This window comes from Octopus sinensis, linkage group LG23 (genome assembly GCF_006345805.1).
Source record: "Octopus sinensis linkage group LG23, ASM634580v1, whole genome shotgun sequence".
Taxonomy (NCBI): domain Eukaryota; kingdom Metazoa; phylum Mollusca; class Cephalopoda; order Octopoda; family Octopodidae; genus Octopus; species Octopus sinensis.
In genome coordinates this window covers 26,854,526-26,869,336 of record NC_043019.1, presented here as the reverse complement: position 1 = coordinate 26,869,336, position 14,811 = coordinate 26,854,526, and the positions used below count along the sequence as shown (strand labels likewise).

Below are 14,811 nucleotides of genomic sequence, written 5' to 3'. Positions count from 1 at the left end.
ATACTGTTTTCTAGTCATAATATACATTTTGTGGCTTTTGTACAATGTATCATATCCTAATTGTCGTTATATACCCTACGAAACACACATGCACGGCATTGATTTTCCAAAACCTCTGGTTCCAGAGCCTTCCTGGGTTATTGATTCGACCGAACAAAAGGGGATGGTCACAATCTAGATCAGGGGTTCTCAACCATTTTGTATCTAAAAACCCCTTTGATTGCTATTTTATTTTGGTGGGCCCTCATAGCCATTTGAATGTTTGAAAACTTCTTTCAGAATTCCTATTTTGTTTTTCACACATTACCTTGTGTAGGTTGAACAATGTAAAATATGTGAAAAAGAAACCTAGCCGTTCCGTGCAAAACATACCAATACATACATCTAAAGCAGGGGTTCTCAACCATTCTTTTATCTATGGACCCCTTTGATTGCTATTTTATTCTGGTGGACTCCCATAGCCATTCTAAACTTCTTTCAGAATTCCTATTTTGTTTTTCACACATTAACTTCTGTAGGTTGAACAATGTAAAATATGTGAAAAAGAAACCTAGCCGTCCGTGCAAAACATACCAATACATACATCTAAAGCAGGGGTTCTCAACCATTCTTTTATCTATGGACCCCTTTGATTGCTATTTTATTCTGGTGGACTCCCATAGCCATTCTAACTTCTTTCAGAATTCCTATTTTTTTTTCACACATTAACTTCTGTAGGTTGAACAATGTAAAATTGTGAGAAAAAGAAACCTAGCCGGTTCGTGCAAAACATACCAATAATACATCTAAAGCAGGGGTTCTCAACCATTCTTTTATCTATGGACCCCTTTGATGCTATTTATTTCTGGTGGACTCCCATAGCCATTCTAAACTTCTTTCAGAATTCCTATTTTGTTTTTCACACATTAACTTCTGTAGGTTGAACAATGTAAAATGTGTGAAAAAGAAACCTAGCCGTTCCATGCAAAACATCCCAATACATACATCCAAAGCAGGGGTTCTCAACCATTCTTTTATCTATGGACCCCTTTGATTGCTATTTTATTCTGGTGGACTCCCATAGCCATTCTAAACTTCTTTCAGAATTCCTATTTTGTTTTTCACACATTAACTTCTGTAGGTTGAACAATGTAAAATGTGAGAAAAAGAAACCTAGCCGGTTCGGTGCAAAAAACTACCAATACATACATCTAAAGCAGGGGTTCTCAACCATTCTTTTATCTATGGACCCCTTTGATTGCTATTTTATTCTGGTGGACTCCCATAGCCATTCTAAACTTCTTTCAGAATTCCTATTTTGTTTTTCACACATTAACTTCTGTAGGTTGAACAATGTAAAATGTGTGAAAAAGAAACCTAGCCGTTCCGTGCAAAACATCCCAATACATACATCCAAAGCAGGGGTTCTCAACCATTCTTTTATCTATGGACCCCTTTGATTGCTATTTTATTCTGGTGGACTCCCATAGCCATTCTAAACTTCTTTCAGAATTCCTATTTTGTTTTTCACACATTAACTTCTGTAGGTTGAACAATGTAAAATGTGAGAAAAAAGAAACTAGCCGTTCCGTGCCAAAACATCCCAATACATACATCCAAAGCAGGGGTTCTCAACCATTCTTTATCTATGGACCCCTTTGATTGCTATTTTATTCTGGTGGACTCCCATAGCCATTCTAAACTTCTTTCAGAATTCCATTTTGTTTTTCACACATTAACTTCTGTAGGTTGAACAATGTAAAATGTGAGAAAAAGAAACATAGCGGTTCGTGCAAAACATACCATACATACATCTAAAGCAGGGGTTCTCAACCATTCTTTTATCTATGGACCCCTTTGATTGCTATTTTATTCTGGTGGACTCCCATAGCCATTCTAAACTTCTTTCAGAATTCCTATTTTGTTTTTCACACATTAACTTCTGTAGGTTGAACAATGTAAAATGTGAGAAAAAGAAACCTAGCCGGTTCGTGCAAAACATACCAATACATACATCTAAAGCAGGGGTTCTCAACCATTCTTTTATCTATGGACCCCTTTGATTGCTATTTTATTCTGGTGGACTCCCATAGCCATTCTAAACTTCTTTCAGAATTCCTATTTTGTTTTTCACACATTAACTTCTGTAGGTTGAACAATGTAAAATGTGTGAAAAAGAAACCTAGCCGATCCGTGCAAAACATCCCAAAATCCATACATCATCAAAGCAGGGGTTCTCAACCATTCTTTTATCTATGGACCCCTTTGATTGCTATTTTATTCTTCTGGGGACTCCCATAGCCATTCTAAACTTCTTTCAGAATTCCTATTTTGTTTTTCACACATTAACTTCTGTAGGTTGAACATGTAAAATGTGAGAAAAAGAAACCTAGCCGGTTCGTGCAAAACATACCAATAATACATCTAAAGCAGGGGTTCTCAACCATTCTTTTATCTATGGACCCCTTTGATTGCTATTTTATTCTGGTGGACTCCATAGCCATTCTAAACTTCTTTCAGATTCCTATTTTGTTTTTCACACATTAACTTCTGTAGGTTGAACATGTAAAATGTGTGAAAAAGAAACCTAGCCGTTCCGTGCAAAACATCCCAATACATACATCCAAAGCAGGGGTTCTCAACCATTCTTTTATCTATGGACCCCTTTGATTGCTATTTTATTCTGGTGGACTCCCATAGCCATTCTAAACTTCTTTCAGAATTCCTATTTTGTTTTTCACACATTGACTTCTGTAGGTTGAACTATGTAAAATGTTGGAGAAAGAACCCTAGCTGTTTCTCGCAAAACATAACAATACATACATCCAAAGCAGGGGTTCTCAACCATTCTTTTATCTATGGACCCCTTTGATTGCTATTTTATTCTGGTGGACTCCCATAGCCATTCTAAACTTCTTTCAGAATTCCTATTTTGTTTTTCACTCATTAACTTCTGTAGGTTGAACAATGTAAAATGTGAGAAAAAGAAACCTAGCCGTTCCGTGCAAAACATCCCAATACATACATCCAAAGCAGGGGTTCTCAACCATTCTTTTATCTATGGACCCCTTTGATTGCTATTTTATTCTGGTGGACTCCCATAGCCATTCTAAACTTCTTTCAGAATTCCTATTTTGTTTTTCACACATTAACTTCTGTAGGTTGAACAATGTAAAATGTGAGAAAAAGAAACCTAGCCGTTCCGTGCAAAACATCCCAATACATACATCCAAAGCAGGGGTTCTCAACCATTCTTTTATCTATGGACCCCTTTGATTGCTATTTTATTCTGGTGGACTCCCATAGCCATTCTAAACTTCTTTCAGAATTCCTATTTTGTTTTTCACACATTAACTTCTGTAGGTTGAACAATGTAAAATGTGAGAAAAAGAAACCTAGCCGGTTCGTGCAAAACATACCAATACATACATCTAAAGCAGGGGTTCTCAACCATTCTTTTATCTATGGACCCCTTTGATTGCTATTTTATTCTGGTGGACTCCCATAGCCATTCTAAACTTCTTCAGAATTCCTATTTTGTTTTTCACACATTGAACTTCTGTAGGTTGAACAATGTAAAATGTTGGAGAAAGAACCCTAGCTGTTTCTCGCAAAACATAACAATACATACATCCAAAGCAGGGGTTCTCAACCATTCTTTTATCTATGGACCCCTTTGATTGCTATTTTATTCTGGTGGACTCCCATAGCCATTCTAAACTTCTTTCAGAATTCCTATTTTGTTTTTCACACATTGACTTCTGTAGGTTGAACTATGTAAAATGTTGGAGAAAGAACCCTAGCTGTTTCTCGCAAAACGTAACAATACATATGTCTAAAGCAGGGGTTCTCAACCATTCTTTATCTATGGACCCCTTTGATTGCTATTTTATTCTGGTAACCCCCATAGCCATTCAATGTCTAAAAGCCAGTTTTCTACAAACTCCTTTCAAAATTCCTATTTTGTTTTCCACACATTAACCTTTGTAGGTTGAACAATGTAAAATGTCAGAAAGAAACCCAGCTGTTTAGTTTTTTTTTTTTTTGCAATACTTATCAATGCATCTAAAGTAAAATTTGTTCAGGGGCCCTTAAAATACTATTATGGATCCCCAATTTATTATTTTGTTGCGTGGACCCCTAAAAACCTTATATAGACCCCCAGGGGCCATACAGACCCTGGTTGAGAACCACTTCTCTAGATTAAACTATTATCAAATTTATCCAGGTAATTAAATGAAATACAGGTAACCCCTGGCAGCTTGGAAAACAGGTGTGAAACGATGATTGTGATAGAGACTTATTAATAGCTTTGTGCAAGTGCCATGAAACAGAGCTGCTCAATAAACTAGTCTGGCAGCTGTGGGAATTTGAAGTTCCTGCTTGTAAATTGATGCAGCTTATAAATGGTTCTGCACTCATATAGATACAATAGCAATTTTCAGGAACTTTCATACCAAAAACCTTTCTGAGTTACTTATTTTTTTTCCAAAGCAAGGATGGTCACCTCTAAATTAAGCAAATATTAATTTCAAATTTTGGCACAAGGCCAGCAATTTCAGGGGCAGGGTTAAGTTAATTACATTGATCCCAGTGCTCAAACGGTGCTTATTTCATCAACCCCAACAGGGATACTGAGAATCGGTTGCTATCTCCACCTGCGATTGTCTACCATTGACACAGCCTAGGGAAGGGGAAATCACATGATCTGTTAGTTCCTGCAGTGGTAGCAGACAATTATCTCCTGCTTGAGATATAAACGTGAGTGCTTATGTGCACCAAGAGCCCATTTGAGAAGTTCTCTCGTGGTAAACAAAACAGTATCCTGTGTTCTAACACAACAATTATTTTAATGGGAATAAGTATTACGTTTTGGTTTTTGATACTGCTTCTATTGCTATTAATTATTTAATAATAATAATAATAATAATAGTAATAATAATAATCCTTTCTACTGGAGGCACAAGGCCTCAGATTTGTGGGGAGGGGACTAGTCGATTAAATTGACCCCAGTGTTTCACAGGTACTTAATTTATTGACCCTGAAAGGATGAAAGGCAAAATTGACCTTGGTGGAATTTGAACTCAGAATGTAGTGGCAGACGAGATACTGCTAAGCATTTCGTCCGGATGTGCTAACGATTCTGCCAGCTTGCTGCCTTAATAATCATAATGATAATAATGGTTTCAAATTTTGCCACAAGGGTAGCCATTTTGGGGGAGGGGAAGGGTCAATTACATGGACCCTCGGTGGAATTTGAACTCAGAACATAGTGATCGGCAAAATTCTACTCAGTGTGCCAATGATTCTTCCAGCTTGCCGCCATAATAATCATTATAGTAATAATGGTTTCAAATTTTGGTAGTAATTTCGGGGGAGGAGTAAAACTGATTACATCGACTTGTTTTATTGACCCCCCATAAAGATGAAAGGCAAAGTCAACTTCGGTGGGATTTGAACTCAGAAACTAAAGACAGACAAAATACCTCTAAGCATTTTGCCTGTCATGCTAACAATTCTGCCAGCTCACTGCCTTAATAATAATAATAATAATAATAATAATAATAATAATAATAATAATGATGATGATGATGATGATGACGAGGACGACGACGGCGATGATGATGGCGATGATGATGATGACGAGGACGATGACGGCGATGATGATGATGACGATGACGATGATGATGGCGATGATGATGATGACGACGACGACGGTGACGATGATGGCGATGATGATGATGACGATGATGATGAGGAGGAGTAGGAGGGGGATTTAAATGCTTGAATTTATATTGTATTTTCATTTTTTACTTTCAGGAATTCCCGGTGAATATTTTAAAATTATCAAGAATTTGTATATTCGATATATGCACATGAAAGAAACAGCGCCAGAAGATACAGCGACTGAACCAAAATAGATAAAAAAAAAAAAAAAAAAGAAGAAAGGGATATAGTTTCTATGCCCTTCTTTTTTTTTTTTTTTCCCCAATACTACTTCAGACTAATTTTAGAAGGATCTGAACAAAGGCTCTTATAATAGAGAGTAAAGGGTATCTATATTCTGATTTGGTGAACCGAGTTTCAATTCCTGGTCAGAGCCAAATAGTCACATTGTCAGCATCACCATCAGAGTTGCAAAAAGGCTGAGGCATAAACGCCACAACACATCAGTCTACCTGGTTCTAGGAGGCACAAGATTTACTGCAAAGCTTTGACCATTCTACCGGGACACCTCTTCCCTGGTAGGGACCATTCAGAAGAATTCAGTTAGAATTTGTTCTCCAACTGCTACAACAACAACAACAACAGTAGCAATATAAGCGGCAGTAACCATGGCTACTGCAGTGGAAACATTGCAGACGCCGACAGACGACATGGCCAACGGAACCAATCTTTTTGCTCCTGATGATATGGACACCGAGATGTCAGCGCTGACCTCAAAGGTAAAGAATTTCACCCCCTTTTTTTTTTTCTCTGCTTTGCTTGTTTCCTTTTCTCATTTCCCTATTCTTCGTTTCTATATCTCCTCATGTTCTATCATTCTGACATTCCGGCATTTTGTTATTCCATCATTCTGACATTCCATCTTCCTGATATCCCATCATTCTGACATTCCATCATTCTGATATTCCATCTTTTTGACATTCCATCTTTTTGACATTCCAGCATTTATTTATTCCATCATTCTGATATTCCATCATTCTGACATTCCATCATTCTGATATTCCATCATTCTGACATTCCATCATTCTGATATTCCATCTTTCTGACATTCCATCATTCTGACATTCTAGCATTCCAATATTCTAGCATTCTGATGTTCCATCATTCTGATATTCTTATTAACTCCCTCTTCACTACGTTTCTGTCTGGTTTAATCTTCAATTGTTATCAGGGATCTTATTCCTGAGGATGTACATAATACTGGACTGGGTTTTATATTAGGGGGCCTTTATTTTGAAAACTATGACAAGGTATGTAGCTTAGTGACCAGGGCATTCGGTTCACTATCGTAACGCTATGAATTCAGTGTGCTGTGTCCTTGAGCAAGACACTTTATTTCATGTTGCTCCAATTCACTAAGCTGGTAAAAATGAGTAGTACCCGTAATTCAAAGGGGCCAGCCTTGTCACACTCTGTGTCACACTGAATCACCCTGAGAACTATGTTATGGGTATGTGTGTCTGTGGAGTGCTCAGCCGCTTGCATGTTAATTTCACGAGCAGGCTGTTCCATTGATCGGATCAGCTGGGACCCTCATTGTTGTAACTGACAGTGGTAAAGTAAAAGCAAAGCTTCTTTCTCGAGCCATTTGTTATCAAGATTATCCAAGTGATAACTAGGTAAAAACTCCCTAAGGGCCAGTTTCCGGGTTTCCATGGTGTATAGATTCTCCACCTGGACAGGACACCAGTCTGTCGCAGGATTAATCATTTTTGCCAGCTGAGTGGACCAGAGCAATGTGAAATGAAGTGTCTTGTTCAAGAACACAATGTGTTGCCCAGTTCAGGAATCAAAACCACACTCTTACGATTAAGGGTCCACCACTCTAACCACTAAGCCATGTGCTTCCATTAACTGACAGGGAGCAAGGCATGAGTAATGAAGCCCTTCTGCACTGGGCCACAAATACATGTGAAATGGCCTGGTTGGTGTGAGTTTAAGTTTGGATATATCGGTGCCTATAAATGTATTTATGTGTGTGTGTGTGTGGAGGAATACAACACCTGATGACAGTCAGAGATCAAACTGATGGAAACATAGTGTAGATGTAAAGAATTTTTTTTTTTTTAATGTTTCCTTTCTAAAGAAGATATGAAGTGTTTTAAATCTTACAAAACAACAGGCATAGCTGTGTGGTAAGAAGCTTACTTCCCAACCACATGGTTCCGGGTTCAATCCCACTGTGTGGCACCTTTCGGCAAGTGTCTTCTACTATAGCTTCAGGCTGACCAAAGACTTGGGAGTGGAGTCAGTAAACGGAAACCAAAAGAAGCCCATCATGTGTGTGTGTGTGTATGTATATACATATATATATATATATAGATATATATAAGCCACATGTCTCCACTAACTGACAGTAAGCCAGGCATGACTAATAAAGCCCTTCTGCACTGGGCCACTATAACATGTACAACGGCATCATATATATATATATATATATAATATATATATATATATATATATATATATATATATATATATATATAAAATATATAATATATATATATATATATATAGAGAGAGAGAGAGAGATGTGTGTGTCTCTCTCTGTTTGTCTGCCTACCATCGACTGACACTTGATGTTGATATGTTTGCGTCCCAATAACTTAGCTGTTTGGCAACAGTGGCCTACAAAGAATAAGTCCTGGGATCGATTTGTTCAATGGCAGTGCTCCATCATGGCCACAGTCAAATGACTGAAACGAGTAATAGAACAAAAGAATATTTCACACATTTGCATCTTATTCTCACATTCTGACGTTCCACTGTTCCACTATTCTGAAATTCTGTCATACTGTCACTACTACCCATCCATCAATATTTACTTCCAATGGATGAGTAGTCAGTCTGGCTTGAAAGGCCATCATACAAGCAGTGCCAGATCTATTGGCTGACTGCTATAGTGGAGCAGTACTAAAAGTGGGTTATCATTTCTGCAGTGGTTCTTGTTGTTGGGCTTGTCACAGGAATTGATAGCTGATTCTTGACTCTGCTGTGACCTACCAACTTTGACTCAGATGTCACTGCCATTGGTGACCATAGTAACTGCAACAGTTGGTGTTAAGGAGATGTGGCTCTCGTTAGCAACCTTATCGGCTCCAGGGACTGTACTGCCTAATAATTTCAGTCAGCTGATCTTAAAGGCGGTTGCTTGTTGTGTTTAGATCTCAAACACCCATAGAGGGAGTTTTTACCTAGTTATCACTTGGATAATCTCAATTGAAGTTTTTACTTCACTGTATTACATATGTGAAGACCCTATTGTGCGTGTATTTAGTACTTAAGGAGGCCATGTATCCATCTCTTCAGTAAAGGACCTGCTCTTGTCCTTCTGACATACTTTCACACTCCTCAATACTCTTGCCCCACTCATCTGAAGTGGTGGTGGTGGTGGTGGTGGTGGTGGTGGTGGTGGTGGTGGGGTTCTGTCTTGTGAGTACTTGGTACCTCACCAGTGCTGATGCCATGAAACAAACATCCAGAGAAATGGGACTCCAGTTTGGGAGTTCCAGGGTCTTGAGGACTATGGAACAAAACAACCCCTTAGCCACTGTTGTTCCCAGGTATATTTTGGCCTGGAGTAATAGCACCTGTCAGGGTCCTAGCCATGGATTAAATTGCATGTAACCACCTAAGCCAGAATTATGCTGAAAAGGGAAGGTATCCAGCTGTAGAAACCATGAAAGAGCAAACACAGGAGCTTGGCACAGTCCTCTGGGTCAACGGTTCTTGTTGAAACATGCAACCCATACCAGCATGGAAAAAGGAACATTAAATAATGAATGTTCCCTTGAGATATTTTGTGAGTTAATAGAAGGACCAGCCCCTGCATCATAAAAGTGGGCATTCATATTCTGTTGCCAGCACTGCTCTGTGACCATAATTAAGTCAGTCACTGAAATATCAGGCTGTAAATGTTTTTCATGTGTAAGCAGTAGGAACACTGTGGAAATGATAGATGTTTTATTAGTCTTTTGTACTGTTTTCAAAATCTACACGAGACTTTGATAGACTAGGGACATGGAATCCATTCCTTCATCTTTTTTACTCACTATTCTTGGCAGGGTCATGGGATAGAATTCACAGGCCCCTCCTCCATAGGGTTCTATCAGAAGCAACCATCTTGTTCTTGGTCTACCCCCAAGTCTCCTACTGGTTGGCTCAGCTTGAAGAATTCATCTTGTGATTCTTTCTTGCAACATTCTAATCTAACCTCTTGTCCTTAGTTCCAGATTTGTGACAATAAAATATCCTGTAAAGATTATTTGCCAACATAACGTGGCAGTCCTGGTTTAGGACGAATGTTGCTGTAATTTAGCCCCAGGAGACATCATCTCCATCTGGCTATACAACACGATCTGTGTCCTTATATTTTCGAACAAGGGAACCTAGCACCCCCACTCAGCTCAAAACAATAACTGTGTATCGTGATTTCCAGGTTATTTCTCTTCATCGGCACAGAATATCTCACGTTTTGAGATTTAAAAATAGTAATTTTCTAATTTATAGATCAGTGACTGGTTGTCACTTTGAAAACTATATATTTCAGATGGGAATTTGGCAGCGCCACCTCTAGCCAAACAATTATTCTGTGCTGATGAAGTGAATTAACCCAAAAATCGCAATACACAGATATTGTTTTGAGCTGAGTGGGGGTGCTAGATTCCCTTATTCAAAAATATAAGGACATAGATCATGTCGTATAGCCAGCTGGAGATGATGTCTCCTGGGGCTAAATTACAGCAACATTCGTCCTAAACCAAGCTACAGCGGCAATATCGAGTACGAGTGTGTGTTTCCGTGTGTCAGGCACGAGGCGGCGGCGGTCGACGGCTAATGAGTTCTCAGTCATCAGCAGCGGTATCAAGCACGTGTACTGTTGCTGAATATCTCTCGTTGTGAGATTTAAAAATAGTAATTTTCTAATAAATAAATATCCACTTCAAATTATTCTCCTCTGAACCATCAAAGTTAAGCTGAATTACCACAGCCACATGATGTGTTACATTACAAGTTGTTGTCATGGTAACAATGTATACATGTAAATTTCTGTTCCTCCCAATGATTGCCTCTCTTGTTATCTGTCTCTTTCCATTAGATGGCTCTTGTGAGTCCAACCAGTGAAGAGTATGATTCCCTTGCCGAGATAATCAAGGCTCGAGTTGAAGAGGGACAAGGGGAGAACATCTACGTTATAGGCATTGGTGGTAAGTATCTTTGGATGTTCTTGTCTTGGCTGTGACTTTAAGCTGCATCTGGGAGTGGGACTCCGGTTTGGGAGTTCCAGGGTCTTGAGGAATATGAAACAAAACAACCCCTTAGCCACTGTTGTTCCCAGGTCTATTCAGGCCTGGAGTAATAGCACCCGTCAGGGTCCTAGTCATGGGTTAACCCTTTTGATACCAACCCGGCTGAAACCGGCTGTGGCTCTCAGTACAAATGTCTTGTTTTTATAAGTTCTGAATTAAAATCTTCCACCAAACCTTAGTCACAATTTATGTTCCTAATACTAGCTGAATGATAACTAAGTTATTTTACTAAATTCTTTGTTATATTTAAAATAATTGAAAGAAACACAGAGCATCTCAAAATAGATGCAGTAACGAAAGGGTTAAATTGCATGTAATCACCTGAGCCAGAATTATGTTGAAATCATGGAATGAAGCGTGGTGGATGTGAAATCTTTTGGCAAATGAATCTTATTGCATCAACAGCAAATATCACTCGGTGCTGAGCAGATGAACAAACAAACTGTCAATGGCCAGGATCATTCAGTTCGATAAGGAAACTGCTGTTGTCATGGTGTACACAGATGAGATGCTTCAGCTAAGGAAAGACCAATGTGACTAAAAGCCAAGGCAGACGTTTATGCCTCATCATTCGATCGGGACATTTGGTGTGGAAGGGTTGCTATGGTTTGGGCAAGATGCCCGACTGGATGATGACCTTGTGATATTGGCACGCTTCCAGAAATTGTTGGGACAGGAATAGGACGTGTAGTCCTTGTGGTAGGACATTTGTTGGATTGGAATCTGTAAATGTTAGAAAAGTGGAGGAAACATTTCTGTAGCAAGTTTACTTTCATTCTTTTGACACGTAAGGAATTATGAAAGGATGTTGACACACCACTACAATGACCCCTGTTGGGAGCCTGGTTTAAATGCTTGCAACAGAGTGAACTCTGCCAAAGACACCCATGAGCCGTGAGGTGGTGTTAAAGTGGGCCAAAATAATAATCAATTTTACATTATAGAAATTTGTCAATAGTTGTTGATCATAATAAGGATTAACACATTAACTGCATGGATTATATTCTCTCTCTCTCTCTCTCTCTCTCTCACACACACACACACACACACACACACACACACACACACAGTTTTTCTAATCGCTATCTCTCCTTTCACACTCTTACAGACCTACCTATCCACTCAGCCATTTTTCATTTACTGCCCGACTGGCTTCCGTGCCGGTGGCATGTAAAAAGCACCATCCGATCGTGGCCATTGCCAGCCTCGCCTGGCCTCCGTGCCGGTGGCACGTAAAAAGCACCATCCGATCGTGGCCGTTTGCCAGCCTCATCTGGCACCTGTGCTGGTGGCACGTAAAAAGCACCCACTACACTCATGGAGTGGTTGGCGTTAGGAAGGGTATCAAGCCGTAGAAACATTGCTAGATCAGACTGGGCCTGGTGCAGCCTTCTGGCTTCCGAGACCCCAGTTGCACCGTCCAACCCATGCCAGCATGGAAAATGGACGCTAAACGATGATGATGATGTCTCTATTCTCTCTCTCTACCCAGCTTTATGTACCTTGAAGATAAGTCCAAACACCTCACTTTCACCATCCTTCCTCTGTTTCCTACTCGGGTAGTCATGTATCTCCTCTTCAGCAAGAGACCTATTCCTATCCCTTTGTATTACGCTTGGCACAAACCCATTTTCCTCAATATTACATCCTACCACACTTAGTTAAAGGACCTTGTCTTATGAGTTTCTCAGTGACCTCACACATGCAAGCACCATGCAAAAAGCTCCCAGTACACTCTGTAAAGAGGTTACTATTAGGAATATAAACCAGTTTATATTCTAAAGGATTAAGCTGGGATTCACGATATAACAAATTAGGAAAGAAGGTTTTAATTTAAATACAAACAATTTTAAATAACCAGTTTCATGTCACAGAATCGGAGGTGGTCTCAGATGGATCGGTATAGAGGGGGCTAAACTCTGATTTCTCTTGCTGAATTTCCAAATGTGTTCCTAATCTTTCAGAGGGAGATAAACCAGGATTAAAAGATGAAGATCTCGAAGCATCAGTTGCCACTCTACAGAGTATAGCCCAGTCCCTGGGTTTGGAGTGTGTTTGCCTGCGTGTGAGGCAGGCAGAAAAGGGGAAAGTGTCAGAGTTCCTTCTACGAAAGAAAGTGGCCCAGCAGGACTTTATGGAAATAAGGTAGATATTTCTTTATTTATATGTATGTTTAGGTTTTTTTATATGCTTATTATAGGTGTGGCTGTGTGGTAAGAAGTTTGCTTCCCAACCACATGGTTGCGGGTTCAATTACACCTTTTATGATTTTAGTTATGTCTTTTACTTCTATACTCATTTACTCATTTATTTGTTTCAGTCATTTGACTGCGGCCATGCTGGAGCACCGCCTTTAGTCGAGCAAATCGACCCCGGGACTTATTCTTTGTAAGCCCAGTACTTATTCTATCGGTCTCTTTTGCCGAACCGCTAAGTGGCGGAGACGTAAACACACCAGCATCGGTTGTCAAGCAATGCTAGGGGGGCAAACACAGACACACAAACATACACACACACACACACACCACACACACACACACAGTTTTTCTAATCGCTATCTCTCCTTTCACACTCTTACAGACCTACCTATCCACTCAGCCATTTTTCATTTACTGCCCGACTGGCTTCCGTGCCGGTGGCATGTAAAAAGCACCATCCGATCGTGGCCATTGCCAGCCTCGCCTGGCCTCCGTGCCGGTGGCACGTAAAAAGCACCATCCGATCGTGGCCGTTTGCCAGCCTCATCTGGCACCTGTGCTGGTGGCACGTAAAAAGCACCCACTACACTCATGGAGTGGTTGGCGTTAGGAAGGGTATCAAGCCGTAGAAACATTGCTAGATCAGACTGGGCCTGGTGCAGCCTTCTGGCTTCCGAGACCCCAGTTGCACCGTCCAACCCATGCCAGCATGGAAAATGGACGCTAAACGATGATGATGATGTCTCTATTCTCTCTCTCTACCCAGCTTTATGTACCTTGAAGATAAGTCCAAACACCTCACTTTCACCATCCTTCCTCTGTTTCCTACTCGGGTAGTCATGTATCTCCTCTTCAGCAAGAGACCTATTCCTATCCCTTTGTATTACGCTTGGCACAAACCCATTTTCCTCAATATTACATCCTACCACACTTAGTTAAAGGACCTTGTCTTATGAGTTTCTCAGTGACCTCACACATGCAAGCACCATGCAAAAAGCTCCCAGTACACTCTGTAAAGAGGTTACTATTAGGAATATAAACCAGTTTATATTCTAAAGGATTAAGCTGGGATTCACGATATAACAAATTAGGAAAGAAGGTTTTAATTTAAATACAAACAATTTTAAATAACCAGTTTCATGTCACAGAATCGGAGGTGGTCTCAGATGGATCGGTATAGAGGGGGCTAAACTCTGATTTCTCTTGCTGAATTTCCAAATGTGTTCCTAATCTTTCAGAGGGAGATAAACCAGGATTAAAAGATGAAGATCTCGAAGCATCAGTTGCCACTCTACAGAGTATAGCCCAGTCCCTGGTTTGGAGTGTGTTTGCCTGCGTGTGAGGCAGGCAGAAAAGGGGAAAGTGTCAGAGTTCCTTCTACGAAAGAAAGTGGCCCAGCAGGACTTTATGGAAATAAGGTAGATATTTCTTTATTTATATGTATGTTTAGGTTTTTTTATATGCTTATTATAGGTGTGGCTGTGTGGTAAGAAGTTTGCTTCCCAACCACATGGTTGCGGGTTCAATTACACCTTTTATGATTTTAGTTATGTCTTTTACTTCTATACTCATTTACTCATTTATTTGTTTCAGTCATT

At 39.8% G+C, this 14,811-nt stretch overlaps 1 protein-coding gene across 5 annotated transcripts in view; it reads left to right on the top strand.

Moving 5' to 3' along the window:
* LOC115223599 (GTP-binding protein 1) overlaps positions 1 to 14,811 on the top strand; it is a 72,621-nt gene that overhangs the window by 35,858 nt on the left and 21,952 nt on the right. For 4 of the 5 annotated variants that reach the window (XM_036512466.1, XM_036512465.1, XM_029794252.2 and 1 more), the window contains exons 2-4: positions 5,800 to 6,425; positions 10,805 to 10,913; positions 12,980 to 13,160. In XM_036512466.1, coding sequence (XP_036368359.1) covers positions 6,315 to 6,425; positions 10,805 to 10,913; positions 12,980 to 13,160 — 401 coding nt within the window. In that variant the 5' untranslated portion in view covers positions 5,800 to 6,314. Of the gene's footprint in view, positions 1 to 5,799; positions 6,426 to 10,804; positions 10,914 to 12,979; positions 13,161 to 14,474; positions 14,632 to 14,811 lie in introns of those variants that run through there. The other variant, XM_029794253.2, reaches the window with a different exon arrangement.